The sequence below is a fragment of the Somniosus microcephalus genome, chromosome 4 (genome assembly GCF_052327205.1).
Source record: "Somniosus microcephalus isolate GS21.2 chromosome 4, FLI_Smic_1.0, whole genome shotgun sequence".
In the NCBI taxonomy this organism is placed as follows: Eukaryota; Metazoa; Chordata; class Chondrichthyes; order Squaliformes; family Somniosidae; genus Somniosus; species Somniosus microcephalus.
The window spans coordinates 175,337,809-175,356,367 of NC_140990.1; the positions used below are offsets into that span (position 1 = coordinate 175,337,809).

The window sequence follows — 18,559 nt, forward strand, 5'->3', positions numbered from 1 at the left end:
TTGAAGCAAAAAGTATAGATGCATTTAAGGGGAGGCTAGACAAGCATATGAGGGAGAAGGGAATAGAGGGTTATGCTGATAGATTTAGATGAGGAAAGACGGGAAGAGGCTCGAGTGGAGCATAAACGCCGGCATGGACTGGTTGGGCCGAATGGCCTATTTCTGTGCCGTATATCCTCTGTAATCCTAATGTCCTTTAAGGAAGGAAATCTGCCATCCTTACCCAGTCTGGGCCTATATGTGACTCCAGACCTACAGCAATGTGGTTGACTCTTAACTGCCCTCTGAAATGGCCTAGCTACTCAAGGGCAATTAGGAATGGGCAATAAATGCTGGCCTTGCCAGCGACGCCCACATCCCGTGAATGAAAAATAAACCTTAAGGGTGCGGATCACCCTGCCGGCCATGTATCGATGGGGGATCCCCACTCCAAGTACCAGCCCATACCTCCTCCACTCCCAGTGGCTCTGGTGCAGCCATCCTCCATTACCAGCACCTGGTATCCGAGAGAAAACGGAAGCGGTTGTTAAGATTTAATTTATTACATTATTTTTAATGTATTCTTTTCAGAAAAAATTTCTTCTGAATGACATACAGTAACCCTAACTATACAATCTTGAGTGTCAGAACCGTTGCAACAGCTGTTTCTACTGTTATCTAGCAGAGCAGCAGAAAAGGCTTCAGTGCAGCATAATGTCCAGACTAACTCTCCACCAATAACCTTCGCCGTACCTATCATGCAGCACCTCCAGTACAGGACGTGAGAACTCAGGTGGTCCCCAGATGGCGCTTTCGTATTGATGGACACGCGCTCTATGCAGATCAATGTACGTAGTCCTGCCGATGTTTCCCCACACAATCACGTTTTTCACATCTACAGAGTGGGGTGAAAAAAGGGAAATCACTTATAATATCACTAACAAGCAAAAGCACACGTCAAATAATTGTTCTAATTCAATTGAAAGCTGAAGTACAGAGGCAACCTAAAGAACAGTCCTATCTTCGTACAGATTTATAATGTATAGGAGATAAGGGGGCATTTAATTTTTCGATCAGCCTATACTAAGTTCAAAAAGTTGCTGATACTCTTGTTCATCAGTGTTTCTATTTTAATGGGTCACTGAAAAGCACATCATGTAGCCCTGTAGGCCACAAATAACGGCCAATTTTCATGGCTCCCTGCTCCTAGGGAACACTCCGTGCCCTCAACACAAGGGTCAGGATAACGGGTTGGATAGCTGAACTGCCTGCTCTCTGTCTCTTTAATGCTGCCGTGGGATTTGCAGGGCAGAGAGAGAGGAGGGATGCTTGAGAAGTATGACTTGTGCCCCATGAATTTGATAATTCACAGGTGCCAGAGTAGCTCTGCTCAGTTCCATAAGTGGGATAAAATTGATATTGCGGGGGTCTTTGACTCTTTATGTTAATTAATCAAGTGATACGCTCGCAGATATGGACATGGCTCTGTGGAGGCAAGCATCTGTATGAGGGAGCAGAGAGGTTTGAAAGAGGCAACAAAGAGTAAAACGCACCCACCTTGTGTATTCACATTCAACTTCTTAGCTAGCTGTGCTCGGACTTCGCCTTCCAACTGAGTTGGCACGGCTATAAAATTACTATGATCAATAGAAAATGTATTATGCATGAGGAAGTACGTTTTCAAATTCAAGATGTAATCACCGGCCACAAGCACACGGACACTGGATTTTGCAAAGGTGTCAATCCTAACGCCAAGGTCTTGGTAGAGAGAGGCCATCTCTTTGTAGCAGTCTTCAATTGATTGACTTTCATCTGGCACGATATCGTTGAGAACAATGACAATCTCGGCATCCATGAAAGCCTTTCTTAGGGTATGTTGCACTGTTACTTCATGGAGCAGGGGCCAGGCCATATCTTCAATCTCCATTTGCATGCCATTCAATAACTCTGGGGAGCTTTCAGTGTCCAGCAGGTGTAAGCTGATCTCTTTTTCTTCACCAAACAGCTCCCCATTTAGCAAGGTAGGGATCAGATTAGTACATGCAGGACTCAATGCTCTAAAATATGAAGCAAATCACGTAAGTGAACTATGTAACTGATCCTCCAATGTCCACAGATTATTTCAATTAATGGTTTTTACTATAAAGTAGGAGACCCACTTGGTTACATTCGCAATAAAGCATTATGAGTGGAACCAACTGCACAAGAGCTACACAATGAAATCACAAGCATTCTATTCCCAGTGGGATCCATAAATTACATAGCCATGTGGTATATACTATTTATACAATCAAAGTATTGATATATATCTCCACTTTGACTGGAAAAAAAAGCTTTTTCTATGTGCTGTATAGATTTATTGCAGTTTCTGGGAGCCAGGTTGCTATGCTTAGCTTCGTTGATAGCTCAATGGATAAAGCCCACTGTTTGGTGTAGTACTGAGCTGTATAGATCAGGTAAGTTACAGGTTTGGGGGGAAAAATTTGGTATGCCCAGGCGCAAATTTTAGCACCTGGCACAAATTATCGCCACCGACCGCGAAATTCGTCTCCAGCGCCCCGAGGGTGATTGGAGCGCTAAATCAAGCGCTACACACCTCTTGTAGGGTGCTAATGTCAGGGAACGAGGCGCTACCTCAGAGCTCTACTCAAGCTCAAGCGATGTGTACTCAGACAGACTGGCGCCTTCCAGTTCTTAAAGAGGAGGGTCCATCTTGCTGCACAGCCTCACCCTGATCATTGCAGCGTTTGACCTCAGCCTGCAAGAAGGTAAAAATCTTCAGCAAAGATTCATGATGGCTACTCAGAGGCCCAGGGAGAGAGCTTGCCAGTTTAGCGACCAGGCATTGGTGGCTCTGGTTGGCACTGTGGAACGCCGACGGGCAGCGCTGTTTCCAGAGACTGGCAAGAGGCCATTGCCCCAGGAGTTTACAAGGGTGTGGAGGGAGGTTGCCCAGCACATTTCATCCAGGAGCCTGGTCCAAAGGACTCATACCAGTGCCATAAGAAATTCAACAACCTCACTCGGGTGGTCAGGGTGAGTACATGCTTGAAAAACCTCTACATCCCACCATCTCAACCTGTGCACAGACGGTGTAAATTCCCAAATCCCCAACACTCACCCAACAACTATGCCTATCTAATAAAAGTCACATGCACATCCCACACCTTGCAGACATTAATGGCTATTCAACTATGGTAGGCACATCTGCCAAACACATGGCTGCATATTCACTCAGACGCTGTCCTTTTTCTTGCAGGCCAAGCTTTCACATAACCGGAGGGAACAACAATTCACAGAAGGAGGACAGGCGGAGCTGCACCCTCTCACACAACTGGAGGAGCGAGTCCACAGACTCATCACCAGTCATGTCATCGGCGCTATGGCCGTTGGAGTGGTCGACCCCCTTGGGGACAGCAACGGTATGTTCATCATCTCTCTCTCCTCTCTCATACCACTACCCCTCACAACACTAGCCTTTTACACTTTCCATCTAACTATACTGTCTCCATTACTTACTCCCTTCCTGTCCCCCTGGACTCACGTTAAAGCCACTCTTGTACCTTCCTGCTATCAGATAGTGACCCACCAACTGACCAGCCTGTCCCTCAGCCTCCCAGTGGCAGCGGCGCGGAAGAGGAGGAGGAAGACGAAGCCCGCACCTCACCGCCTGCGTCTCCTGAGGGCGATACATCCGACACTGGGGTCACGCGTTCACTGGTGGGGAGCAGGGGGTTTAGATCTGATCTGGGTGAAGCTCTGAGACCCAGCCGCCTGCAGCAACGCCATGGGGGAAGGGAAGCTCAGGGGTTATCACCCGGAGGGGCACATGAGTTCTGCTGCACAGGACTCGGAAGAGGACCTCGATATAGTGGTGATGAATACTCAGGCAATGAGCATGCATACAGAGCTCACGGGTGCAATGGCAAGGGTGCCCGACAGCATGGATGCACTGGCTGGGAGCGTGGAGGAGTCCGCCATCCTTGCCTTGTTGCAGAGGATGGTTGAATTGCAGAGGGACTGTGGGGACCCAGACCCCATGCTGCATGTAATGGGTGAGGTGGCAGCATCTATTGCAGCACAGGCCGAGGCAATGCAATTGCTTAGTGCTGGAATTGAGTCATTGGTTGGTGCCATCCAATGCCAGACTGCTCTCATGCGGTCTCAGATTGAGGTTATGCAAGCGCTGACTGCTGCCATCATCGCTGGGTCACCCTCAGTCCACCAGGGATCTCACGGTGTCGCAGCAGGCCAGCAATCCGTGCTCAAGCAGTTAGCTCCGGATGCTGAGGTACTGCCCCGGGGGAGTGGCAGTGTGTCGGTTGAGCAGGAAGGTACTGTACTCTCTCAGGATGACAGCATTCCTGCTGCCACTCCACCATTGCACTTGCCACAGCCTGTAACACAGCCAGCCCAGACTGCTGCCGCCCAGGCAGAGTTGGTGCAGTCTGCAGCCGGGCCCTCCAGGCCCAGAGCTGGTCAAGGACGTCCTTCAAGACCATCTGCAGTCTCTGGATCCAACATTCAGCAGCATTCTGCCAGCCTTGCTGTAGCCACTGGGGCCACATTACGGAGGAGCAGTAGGGTGGGAAGGGGGGAGTGCGAAGGGGAGGGAGATCATTCTCGAAAGGTGAATAACAAAAAATTCTCAAACAAATGGGGGGAATGTTTGTCCTAAAGTTGGATGTTTATGTACAGCACACAATGAAACGCGAGACTCGATCGGGGGAGTACTGCGAAGCCACATGCACGTTCACACTGTTTGTCTCGGGTCATGGGGAAAGAGATGTACTCCCTTCTCCTTTGGTATAGAGCATTTGTGACCTCCCAGATGCAACAATGGACGGCAAACTGGGAGATATTCTCAATATCCCCAGTTGAAGCCTGGAAGGAGCTGCTGGCATAGAAATTGAGAGCCACCGTCACCTTCACTGCCACCGACAGAGACGTCCTGGTCCTGAGCTGAGGCTGGAGCTCTGGCTGCAGGAGGTGGCAGAGCTCTGTGACCACCTCCTTGCTGAAGCGCAGCCTTCTAAAATACTGCTTCTCGGACAAATAATGTATGAGAATTGCTCCCGGAATACCCTGGGAGGGTAAGGTCTCCTGTGTACAGGCCTGTTGGCCCTCCTCCCCCGGCCATGTTTGCCACTCTCTCTCTGCGCCTCTGCTGCCTCTGAAGGTGAAGCTGGACGACGACGCCCCGTGTTAGTACAGCCCCCATTTAATCTCCTAAATATGGTAGTAATAAAGCTGACAGAAATGGGAACCTGAAAAGTATTGGTGAGGTACAAAACTCCTTGTAGGACAGCGTTAAATGTCTCCAGACGTCTCTCTCCCTCGCTCAACCCGCGTATGCAGAATATTTTGCCAACAGGAAAAAGCAGGAAGCGCACGCCTTTAAATAGTGCTCACCCAGCTCCCAGCCGACTGCAAAACATCCCCCTCTACCTGTCGTTCATAGCGGTAGGCAGGGGGCGAGAATCAATTTCCGGTCTGGGGTGCTACTGGGGCGTTGCACGCTTTGATGATCTTCTATGTTTCTGTTTCTATGACATCACGATCTCCGGGCGCAGGAGATCGTGGCGGTAGTGTGTAGCGCCACCGCAAAGTGCCAGGTCAAAATCGCCGCGCTCGGGTGATAAGTCGTTAGCGCCTCCGGGGGGTGCTAACAGGGCGCTAACCAACCGAATTTCCCCCCTTGATCCCTAGGTTAACTGATCTCCGCTGGAGCAACAATGGGAACAATACAAGTGCTTTCAATGTTCCCAAGCTAGGAAGGGGGAGGGGAGAAGTGGGGTGATGGAAATCAGCCAAGATTCCTGTTCCTGATCACTTTAAAATAACTCCTGCTTCAAGTGTAAGATCAGGAGTAGGCCATTCGTCCCCTCAAGCCTGTTCCACCATTCAATTAGATCATGGCTGATCTGTATCTTAACTCTAATTACCCACCTGAATAACCTTACCTAACAAAAATCTATCATTCTCAATTTTGAAATTTTCAATTGACCCCCAGCCTCAACAGCTTTTTGCGGGAAGAGAGTTCCAAATTTCCACTACCCTTTATGTGAAGAAATGCTTCCTGACATCACCCCTGAACCACCTCCCTCTAATTTTAGGGGTTCTGGACTCCCCCAACCAAGGAAATAGTTTCTCTTGATCTACCCTATCAAATCCTTTAATCATCTTAAACACCTAAATTAAATCACCCCTTACTCTTCTATACTCAAGGGAATATAAGCCTAGTAAATGGAACTGTGCACATGCAAACATTGCATGAGGAAAACGTCAAACCTTCCCCTTATTAGTTGAATAGTCTGCCAACACTTACGGTTTGACCTGACACATGAGAATGGCCACTTGGGCAACACACTGGAAGGGGGTACAAGCAACTGCACCCCATATGTGAGTCGCTACCTACATGAGAGGAAGGGAGGGGAAGCAGTTATACTGTGATGCATTTTAAAATTTTGTTTCAAAAATAAATATGGAAGCACAAAAACAGAATCACAATACTTCATTCTATAACCAAAATGGCGGCTCTGAAATGGAGTTCTTGTTGTAATATATGCTTTGCCGGCCCAGGCAGTGAATTTGCTCACAAACTCCCTAATATCATTAATGCCACTTTAAATCTGGGAGCCAGAAGATTGCTAAAGGATTACGACATTAGAAAATGGAGAAAGAAATGTAAGAGCAAAGTTGAAGACTCCATGCAGTGCAAACATTTTTCGATAGCATTTACAAAGTGCCACAAGTACCCTATTGTGAGAGAAAAACAATACTACAATGAAGTTGTTATGCACTTGCTAATGTGGCTTGAGAATACATTTTAAAAAGGATATACGTTTTAGTTTTGGTGAATTTATCTTTTACACGGCAAAAACATAGAATTACACAGAATTTACAGCACAGACAGGCCATTCGGCCTAACTGGTCTATGCCGATGTTTTTACTCTACACAATCTACCCCACACCCTATTTCATCTCAGCCTATCAGCATATCCTTCCATTCCATTTCATTCTCCCTCATGTACTTATCTAGCTTCCCCTTAAATGCATCTGTGCTATTCGCCTCAACTACTCCATGTGGCAGCGAGTTCCACATTCTAACCACTCTCTGGGGAAAGATGTTTTGCGTGAATTTCCTGTTGGATTTCAATTTAGAGTTGACTTGTTACAGCTGATTCCTTATTCAGTAACTGGACCTGTATAAATGAAACTCATCTTCTCAGAAGCAAAAAATCAGATTAAAGGATAAACTGTACTTGAAATAAGCCAAGACTTATAAATTCTGTAATGGATAACAAAAGTAGAAATATGATTGATCTACTAGACTAGTGGGCACCAATGTTCCCCCTACTTTTTTTTGGGTGTACGGCCCCTTTAAGGGGCTGCGCGGTCAATTCAGTTTCCCCGCATGCGTAAAATTTAATATTGGAAAAGCTGGTCCCGGGCTGTGCACGATCGGCAGCGAGCTGGCCCACAGCTTAGGGGGAACATTAGTAGGCAGACTCAAAAAATGAAGCATTCCTCTCTTCCCTGTGCTTATACACACAGAAGAACAACACTCAAGAAGCTCAACACCATCCAGGACAAAGCAGCCCGCTTGATCGGCATCCCATCCACCACCTTAAACATTCACTCCCTCCACCACCGGTGTACCGTGACTGCAGTGTGTACCATCTACAAAATGCACTGCAGCAACTCGCCAAGACTTCTTCGACAGCACCTCCCAAACCCGCGACCTCTATCACCTAGAAGGACAAGGGCAGCAGGTGCTTGAGAACATCATCACCTCCAAGTTCCCCTCCAAGTCATGCACCATCCTGGCTTGGACATATATAATCGCACCTTCATCGTCGCTGGGTCAAAATCCTGGAACTCCCTCCCTAATAGCACTCTGGGAGTACCTTCAGCGCACAGACTGCAGCGGTTCAAGAAGGCGGCTCACCGCCACCTTCTCAATGGCAATTAGGGATGGGCAATAAATGCTGGCCTTGCCAGCGACGCCCACATCCCAGGAGCGAATTTTTAAAAAGGGCTTCCTGTGTGGCCTTTTCGAAAATAAATTGGGCTGATAGACATCAGAGTCCAGGAATTACAGCGTCAAATTCATATGATATTACTTTATCCAATATTTTAATGGAGACATTAAACCCTTTATTTGAAATTGGTTAATGTCTCTGTTAAAATAGTAAAGCAATGTCACAAAAGTATATTGGGCGTTTCTGAGCTGATGTCAGAAGTACTAATATGTAAGCTCATATTTTTAAATATTCAGTTTTTGGTGAAGTGTACTTCTCGGCATATTAACTCCATAAAAGGCAAAGTGACCATTTTAATTTGATAATTTTCTCAATAGTAATGCTAATGTTATGTCACAAGAAATACAATACACAGTAGAAAGGCAATGACAAACCAACACAGTAGTGAAAATTACAAGAAGCGTGCAGTAGTCAAACACTGACAATTATGAGGAACAATGCGCTGAAGAAGGCTAAGAGAAATAGACTATTTTAAAAGAATGTAGGGAAGAGATAGCAGCAGCACTATTACATATATATAATAATTCATTAGAAAAAGGTATAGTGCCAGAGGACTGGCAGATAGCTAACGTAATACCTATCATAGAATTATAGAATCATAGAATGGTTACAGCACGGAGGAAGGCCATTTGGCCCGTCGAACCCGTGCCAGCTCTCTGCAAGAACACCTCAGCTAGTTTCACTCCCTCACCCTTTCCTGTAGCCCTGCAAATGTTTTTCTTTCAGATACTTATCCAACTCCCTTTTGGAAGATAAGATTGAATCTGCCTCCACCACCCTTTCAGGCAGTGCATTTCAGAACCCAACGACTCGCTGAGTAAAAAGGTTTTTTCTTATGTCGCCTTTGGTTCTTCTGACAATCACCTTAAATTTGTGTCCTCTGGTTCTCGACCCTTCTGCCAATGGGAACAGTTTTGCTCTATCTACTCTGTCCAGACCACTCATGATTTTGAGCACCTCTATCAAATCTCCTCTCAATCTTCCCTGCTCTAAGGAGAACAACCCCAGCTTCTCCAGTCTATCCACATAACTGATGTCCCTCATCCCTGGAATCATTCTCATAAATCTTTTTTGCACCCTCTCTAAGGCTTTCACATTCTTCCTAAAGTGCAGTGCCCAGAATTGGACACAATACTCCAGTCGAGACTGAACCAGTGATTTATACAGGTTCATCATAATTTCCACACTTTTCTACTCTATACCTCTATTCATGAAGCCTCGGATCCCATAAGCCTTTTTAACCGCTTTCTCAACCTGCCCTGCTACCTTTAACGATTTGTGCACATATACCCCTCGGTCTCTCTGTTCATGTACCCCCTTTAGGATTGTATCCTTTAGTTTATATTTTCTCTCCTCATTCTTTCTACCAAAATGTATCACTTCACTCTTTTCTGCATTAAATTTCATCTGCCACGTGTCTGCCCATTCCACCAGCCGATGTCCTCTTGAAGTCTATCACTATCCTCCTCACTGTTCACTAGACTTCCAAGTTTTGTGTCATCTGCCAATTTTGAAATTGTGCCCTGTACACCCACATCCAAATCATTAATATAGATCATAAGAAAAGCAGTGGTCCTAGTACCAACCCCTGGGGTTCACCACTGTATATCTTCCTCCAGTCCGAAAAAAAAAACGTTCACCACTACTCTGTTTCCTGTCACTTAGCCAATTTCGTGTCCATGCTGCCACTGTCCCTTTTATTCCATGGGCTTCAACTATATTTAAGAAGGGAGATAAAACATGTCCAGGGAACTATAGACCAGTCAGCTTAACATCGGTGGTAGGAAAAATAATGGAATCCCTAATGAAGGAGAAAATAGAAAAACAGCTAGAAACCAACCGTCTCCTTTTCACTATGGACGTCCAATCCCTCTACACCTCCATCCCCCACCAGGACGGCCTGAGGGCGCTCCGCTTCTTCCTTGAACAGAGGCCCAACCAGTCCCCATCCACCACCACCCTCCTCCACCTGGCTGAACTTGTTCTCACATTGAACAACTTCTCCTTTGACTCCACTCACTTCCTCCAAATTAAAGGTGTTGCTATGAGAACCCGCATGGGCCCTAGCTATGCCTGCCTTTTAGTGGGATATGTGGAACACTCTTTGTTCCAGTTCTACTCAGGTCCCCTCCCTCACCTTTTTTTCTCTGCCACTTCTCTTCTAGGAATGCCCACCTTGAAGAAGTTCTGCTCTTCTCTCCGACGGGATTTGATTTGTCTCTTCAACCTTGTTCATCTTCATTGCTCTCGGTTTCCCTTCTCATGTTTGATCAGGTATCTGCCAAGACTCGTTTTCACAGCCACATCTCTTTCCTCAGCAACTGTCTCCGGTTCCGACTTATTCCACGTGGATTCCAACTGAAATTCCACCCTTCGTGTTTTGGATCCACCCAGGATTACAAATATCTCCAAGATATTCAGCGTTCCTCAAACTACTGCTCTCGCCATATCCTGAGATCCACGCTCAACACCATGCGTCGCCACATGAACACTCTCGACCTCTCTCTTCAGCAGCACTGACATACTCCATCTCAAAGCTATCCTGGTCCGCAGTTCCATTTCATCCTTTGCCTCAACAAAAAACTTTTACTCTTCCTTTCAGATGTCAAGGATCGCAAGCTTCAACAACTCTTGGACACCAACACCCCTCCGGAACCTTCTTCCCCTTCACTTTCCTCTGACCCCATCCCTTCTTCCAATCTCACCCCCTGCCGTATTTTCACTATCCCCTCTGACCTTCCCCTCTCTGACCCCGAATGATCAGTCCTCAGCAAAGGCCTGAGCTTCATCCCCTTACGCCCCCATCTCAATGAATTCTGAGATCGGCACGATGCTGAGGTCTTTTTCCGTCGCCTTCGTCTCTGTGCTCATTTCTTTGGCCAGGAATCTTCTCCCCGCACAGCTGACCCTTTCAGAATTCTCGTTCTACCTGGACCGCTTCCTCTGGCCTCTTACCCTCTCTAGATCTTTTCATTGCTAACTGCTCCCCTCACTCACTCCAACCTACCTCCCTCTGAACTTGCAGCGCTCCATTCTCTCCGATCCAACCCTAACATTGTCATTAAACCTGCTGACAAGGGTGGTGTTGTTGTTGTTTGGCGAACCGACCTCTACCGTGCGGAGGCTGAACACCAACTCTCCGACACCTCCTCCTACCTCCCACTGGACTATGACCCCACTACCAAACATCAAGCCATTGTTTCCAAGACTGTCACTGATCTCATCTCCTCTGGAGATCTTCCCTCCATGGCTGTCAACCTCATAGTCCCCCAATCCTGCACAGCCCACTTCTACCTCCTTCCCAAGATCCACAAACAGGGCTGTCCTGGTAGACCCATCATTTCAGCCTGTTCTTGCCCCACGGAACTGATTTCTTCCTATCGCGACTCTATTTTTTCTCCCCTTGTCCGGTCTCTTCCCACCTACATTCGCGACTCTTCTGATGCCCTCCACCACTTTAACAGTTTCCAGTTTCCTGGCCGCAACCGTCTCCTTTTCACTATGGACGTCCAATCCCTCTACACCTCCATCCCCCAACCAGGATGGCCTGAGGGCACTCCACTTCTTCCTTGAACAGAGGCCCAACCAGTCCCCATCCACCACCCTCCTCCGCCTGGCTGAACTTGTTCTCACATTGAACGACTTCTCCTTTGACTCCACTCACTTCCTCAAATTAAAGGTGTTGCTGTGGGAACCCACATGGGCCCTAGCTGTGCCTGCCTTTTTGTAGGATATGTGGAACACTCTTTGTTCCAGTACTACTCAGGTCCCCTCCCTCACCTCTTTTTCCGGTACATTGATGACTGTTAGGGTTCCCTTTGTCCTCACCTTTCACCCCACCAGCCTCCACATTCAACGGATCATCCTCCGCCATTTCTGCCATCTCCAGCGTGATCCCACCACCAAACACATCTTCCCCTCCCCTCCTCTTTCAGCATTCCGAAGGGACCACTCCCTCCGCAACACCCTGGTCCACTCCTCAATCACCCCCAACAGCCCTTCCCCTCCCCACGTCACTTTCCCATGCAAGCACAGGAGATGCAACACCTGCCCTTTTACCTCCTCCCTTCCCACTGTCCAGGGCCCCAAACACCCCTTCCAGGTGAAACAGCGATTTACTTGTACTTTTTGCAATTTAGTATACTGCATTCGCTGCTCACGATGTGGTCTCCTCTACATTGGGGAGACCAAACGCAGATTGGGTGACCGCTTTGCGGAACACCTCCGTTCAGTCCGTAAGGGTGACCCCGAGCTTCCGGTCACTTGTCACTTTAATTCTCCACTGTATATAATAATGAATAGTCAGCACAGATTTCAAAAGGGAAAGTCTTGCTTGACCAACCTCATTGAATTCTTTGAAGAGGTAACAGAGAGAGTAGACAAGGGTAATGCAGTAGATGTAATTTATCTAGATTTCCAAAAGGCCTTCGATAAAGTGCCACATAATAGATTAATGAATAAGGTCAGAGCATGTGGAGTCAGGGGACAAGTAGCAGAATGGATAGCTAGTTGACTTCAAGACAGAAAGCAGAGAGTAAGAGTAAAGGGTAGCTATTCATATTGGCAGAAGGTGGAAAGTGGGGTCCCACAAGGATCAGTGCTGGGACCACTGACATTCACAATTTATATTAATGATTTAGACTTTGGAATCAAAAACACAATTTCTAAATTTGCAGATGGCACCAAATTGGGGGGGGGGGGTAGTCAATACTGAGGACTGCAACAAATTGCAAGAAGACATTAATAAACTTGCAGAATGGGCATACAATTGACAAATGAAGTTCAACACATAAGTATGAGGTATTACATTTTGGTAAGAAAAATAAGGAGGTCACATATTACTTGGAAAATAACAATCTAAATGGGATAGTAGAACAAAGGTATCTTGGAGTACAAATACACAAGTCACTAAGAGTAGTGACGTAGGTTAATAAGGCCATAAAAAATACAATCCAAGCACTAGGGTTTATTTCTAGAGGGATAGAATTGAAAAGTAGAGAATTTATGCTAAACTTGTATCAAACCCTAGTTGGACCACACTTGGAGTTCTGTGTACAATTCTGGTCGTCATATTATAAAAAATGATATAGATGCACTGGAGAGGGTACAGAGAAGATTTACAAGGATGGTACCAGAAATGTGAGGTTATACCTATCAGGAAAGGATGAACAGGCTGGGTCTCTTTTCTCTTGAGAAGGGAAGGCTGAGGGGTGACCTAATCGAGGTCTTTAAAATTATGAAAGGTTTTGATAGAGTAGACACAGAGAGTGTTTCCACTTGTGGGGAAGATCAAAACTAGAGGCCATCAATATAAGATAGTCACCAAGAAATCAATTAGGGAATTCAGAAGAAACTTCTTTACCCAGAGAGTGGTGAGAATGTGGAACTCGCTACCACAGGGAGTGGTTGAGGTGAATAGTATAGATGCATTTAATGGGATGCTAGGTAAGTATATGAGGGAGAAGCGAATAGAGGGTTATGCTAATAGAGTTAGATAAGCAAAGGTGGAAGGAGGCTCGATTGGAGCATAAGCGCCAGCATAGGCTGGTTGGGCGAATGGCCTGTTTCTGTGCTGTATGTCCTATGTAATTAATAGTGATGGCTATGAGAAAAAAAACTATTTATACTCACCCACTAATCCAGATTGGCATTGGTTTACTCAGACGCTTGTAGGATAATTCTTCATCCAACTGCTTTTGGTTGTTAATAAAGTTCTCCTTTGCAACCTTCATCATGAGTATAGTCATCATATCAGAAGTAAAACCATAATAACCCTAAAGTTGAAACAAGCAGGCAAGCTCAGCAATTTCCTTACAGAAGTTGCACTGCAGGAATAATTCATTTGCCTATCCTTCACTCCTGTTTTTCAGGTCACTGCGGTTTCTTCTTCCTACTGACAGTCCTGAATCTGTTATAACATGTTATAATCTGAGGGTTTAATGTCCTTTGGTAGTGCACCCTGCCATTACCAGTTCAGAATAAAATGTGTCAGCCTTGGCTCAGTGGGTAACACTCTTACCCTTGGTTCAAGCCCCACTCCAGAGATTTAAGCACAAAATCTAGGCTGACACTCCAATCCAGTACTGAGGGAATAGTGCACTGTCGGAGGTGCCGTCTTTTGGATGAGACGTTAAACCGAGCTCCCATCTGCGCTCTCAGGTGGATGTAAAAGATCCCAAGGTACTATTTGTGCTGACCAATATTTATCTCTCAATCAACATCACTCAAGCAGATCATCTGGTCATTATCACATTGCTGTTTGTGGGACCTTGCTATGTGAAAATTGGCTGCCGCGTTTCCTACTTTAAATCAGTGACTATGGTTCAAAAGGCTGTAAAGTGCTTTGGGATGTCCTGAAGTTGTGAAAGGCACTATGTAAATGCAAGTGTTTCTTTAATTGCATTTCCGACAGTGTTAAAACAGCATACCAAGGAATTTTATGTGAAAACATTAAGCAATCTACTACTGCAGGAAATTATATCCCTAGGACAAAAAAACTTTGTGGTTGAAGTGTCTTTGTGTGCTACATTAATCCCACAGACAAAGTCATATACCCATTATAAAGATGTAATAGAAAATCATCTAGAAACCGAAAATATAATAAAGAATAGTCAGTATGGATTTTAAAAGGGAAGGTCATTCTCGACCAACCTTGTTGAATTCTTTGAGGTAACAGACGAGTAGACAAAGGTAATGCAGTGGATGTAATAATATACATGGACTTTCAAAAGGTACCTTCGATGAGGTACCACATAGCAGACTTGTGATTACGGTCAGAGCATCTGGAGTCAGGGGATAAGTAGCAGAATGGATAGCAAGCTGGCTAAAAAAACAGAAAACAGAGAGTAGAGGTTATAGAAACTTACTCAGACTGGCAGAAGATGGGAAGTAGTGTTCGACAAGGATCGGTGCTGGGACCCCTGTTCATCATTTACATGTTTTGGGCTCATGAATCGGAAGTACAATATTAAAATTTGCGGATGACTCCAAAATGGTGGATATGGTTAATACTGAGGACGACTGCAACAAAATACAAGAAGACATTAACAAACTTGCAGAATGTGTGTGCAAAAGGCAAATTAATTTCAATATAGATGAGTGTGCGGTGGTGCATTTTGATAGGAGGAATAAGGAGGCCTCCTACTGCTTGGAAAATAAGAGTCTATAAGCTAAAAATTCAGGGGTTTAGCATCAGCTGTTACCATCTGATTCGGGGGGGGAAAAATGGCAGCCACTACACTTCCGTCTGCTTCCAGTGGGTCCCACAGTGGCTGCCATTTTCGGCTGGGTGGCAGTGCTGACATAGTCGGTGCTCACGAAAATTATGGAGATTATGCAGACTGTGACATCAGTGAGCGTGCAACGCTCACTTGACGCCCAATCTGCGAGTTTCCACTTCGCCGCTCCACTTACTGGCCTGCCTTAATTGCGATCAGCTGAGCAAACATTGACAAGCAGGAAGGAGGCTCCAGCAGCGTTATTTAAAGGGATCATCAGCAACTAATGGAGCTGAACTTCCTGCAACTCCAGCAGCTTTATAAACTTCTTTCAACGTTCTAAGGGAGTGTTGGCGCAAGTGGAGAAAGCCTTAATTCTTATTTAAAGGCTTCTGCTCACAACAGCTGCTCACAGTTATGGGGGCTCTACTAGCAGTCCCCAATGCGCTGAAGTATCTTAGGGAGAGAGAAAAGTGGCAGCGAAGAGGAGAAGATGCGTGCAGAGGGAGGAGGAGGAGGGCTAGGAGGGCACTCAACAGGAGGCCTTACCCACCTAGAGTCCTCCGAGAGCACTTCTCATATCCACTTAAATGAGGAACAGTATATTAGGAGGCTACGCTTCAGCATGGAGGTGGTCGGAGAACTCTGCCATGTCCTGCAACCAGACCTGCAGCCTGAGAGTAAGGCAACCGTCGCTCTCCCAATAGCCCTCAAGGTCACCGTGGCCCTCAATTTCATCGCCAGCAGAGCCTTCCATTCTGCAGCAGGAGACATAGCTAACATCTCCCAGTTCGCCATCCATTGCTGCATCCAGGCGGTCACTGAGGCTCGCTACACCAGGAGAAAGGACTACGTTTTCTTCTCTCTGAGTAGAGCAACGTGGCATTGCATGCGCCGCGTAACAATCCTGAGATCTTCCGTGACCGTAAAGGCTACAACTCACTTAATGTGCAGTTGTTGTGCGACCACGCCCAGCAATTCCTGATGGTCAATGCCCACTATACTGGCAGCAGTCATGATGTCTTCATCCTGCGTCAGTCCAGTGTGCCAGCAATCTTTCAGCCACCACATCAAACCCGAGTGTGGCTGCTCGGAGACAAGGGATATCTGCGCTGCACCTGGTTGATCACTCCACTCCACAATCCCACCACTTGTGCCCAGCACTCATATAATGAGAGCCATGCTGCCACCAGCAACATCATCGAGCAGACCATCGGGCTACTGAAGCAACGGTTCCGCTGCCTTGACCACTCAGGAGCAGCCCTCCAGTACTCAGCGGAGCAGGAGTCCCATTTCGTGGTGGCCTGCTGCATGTTTCACAACTTGGCCATCATGAGAGCTCAACCCTTGCCAGCAGGGAATCGGAGACCACCTCAGGAAGAAGAAGAGGAAGAGGACCAGGACGAGGAGGAAGGGAGGAGGCAGGCAGCAAATCTCCCTTCGGCACAGGCTATCTGTGAATGCCTCATCAAACTCCAATTCCAGTGAATAAAACCCCAGATCCGCGTTGCTCAAAACATACCCATCAACCATATCCCCATCATACCATCCCTCTACTTAAGAAAAGACATACTTGCTCTCGAGTCAGTACAAAGAAGGTTCACTCGGTTAATCCCGGGGATGAGGGGATGGACATATGAGGAGAGGTTGAGTAGATTGGGACTCTACTCATTGGAGTTCAGAAGAATGAGAGGCGATCTTATTGAAACACATAAGATTGTGAAGGGGTTGGATCGGGTGGATGCGGGGAGGATGTTCCCGATGATGGGTGAGACTAGAACTAGGGGGCATAGTCTTAGAATAAGGGGCTGCTCTTTCAAAACTGAGATGAGGAGGAACTACTTCACTCAGAGGGTGGTAGGTCCATGGAATATGCTGCCCCAAAAAGCTGTAGAAGCTACATCATTACATAAATTTAAAACAGAAATAGACAGTTTCCTAGAAGTAAAGGGAATTAAGGGTTACGGGGAGCGGGCAGGAATTTGGACATGAGTCTAGGTTCGGATTGGTCATGGCCCTGTGGGTAGCAGAGCAGGCCCAGGGGCCGTGTAGCCTGATCCTGCTCCTATTTCGTGTGTCTAATTCTGTTAGATTCAGGAGATGGTTCTGTGATAGTAGATTGGCGGTTAGGATCAGATCAGCCATGATCTTATTGAATGGCGGAGCAGGCTCGAGGGGCCGATTGGCCTACTCCTGCTCCTATTTCTTATGTTCTTATGTTCTATCACAGAATAGCACAGCATCCTCCTGGACACAAAGCTGAAATGTGAGCCATACAAAACAAAGATTCCAAACAAAATTAATAAATTTATCAAGAATCAATTCACACATACTATATCAACTAATCACCTTTAAAAGTGCCTATCGTTCGGGTACCCTTTCCTGCTCTAGTGCTCCTGCAAAGTGCTCCCCCTGGTGCAAGGCTGCTGCGTTTCCGTGGGAAGACTTCAGATGGCCTTGCAGGAAGACCTCGAGCAGCTCTAGCCCTAGAAGGCCCGGCTGCAGGCTGCACCACTTAGGCATGGGCAGAGGCAGTCTGGGTGGCTGGCTGACAGGCAGCGGCAAGGGTAACAGCAGAGTGGCAGTGGTGGGAGTAGGAATGCTGTCATCCTGAGAGAGGACAGCAGGGTCCTGCTCCACTGACCCACTGCCACTACCCCTGGGGCGGTGCCTCAGCATTCCTAGCAATCTGGTGGAGTACAGATTGCTGGGCTGCTGCAAGCCCTGTTCGACAGTGGTATACCCAGCCACGATGGCAGCAGTCTGAGCTTGGGTGGCGGCAAGCTGAGACTGCATGAGAACAGTCTGATCTTGCGTGGCAGCAAGCTATGACTGCAAGACAGCGGTCTGCACTTCCGCTGCAGCACTAAGACGTTGGGTCGCTTCCACCTGTGCTGCAATGGCAGTCGCTATATCACCCATTAGACGCAGCATCATGTCTGGGTCGACACGGTCTCTCCTGGAGTTTGCCATCATTTCCAGCCTGGAAATCATGGGCTCCAAGCTCTGCGCAAAGCCCCGGCCAATGTTGGAGGCGGACTCCTCCACGCTCCTGACATTGCCAAGAGGCTCTCTGGCAGGCTTGCCGTTGCACCTAGCAATGCCCATCACCCTTCTTCTGAAAGCCGCCCTATCGAGGTCCCCAAGTCGTGTGCAGCAGAACTTGCGCGTGAACTCTTCCTCTGGGGAGTTGGCCACCGAGCTACCCTATCCCCATGGCGTTGCTGCAGCCCATTCGTGCCTGGTGCCTCACCCTGTGCAGATCCCGCATCTATACTACCCTCTAAATTATGCACAGTGCCAGGTTCTGAGCTGGTG

The 18,559-nt window shown here is 47.1% G+C and overlaps 1 protein-coding gene across 3 annotated transcripts in view; it reads right to left on the reverse strand.

The window, feature by feature from the left end:
* mdh1b (malate dehydrogenase 1B, NAD (soluble)) overlaps positions 1-18,559 on the reverse strand; it is a 72,101-nt gene that overhangs the window by 38,746 nt on the left and 14,796 nt on the right. For 2 of the 3 annotated variants that reach the window (XM_085985485.1, XM_085985484.1), the window contains exons 4-6: positions 13,656-13,798; positions 1,537-2,036; positions 733-874 (exon numbers count right to left, since the gene is read on the reverse strand). In XM_085985485.1, the coding sequence (XP_085841611.1) occupies positions 733-874; positions 1,537-2,036; positions 13,656-13,798 (785 nt within the window). The remainder of the gene's footprint in view (positions 1-732; positions 875-1,536; positions 2,037-13,655; positions 13,799-18,559) is intronic. The other variant, XM_085985486.1, reaches the window with a different exon arrangement.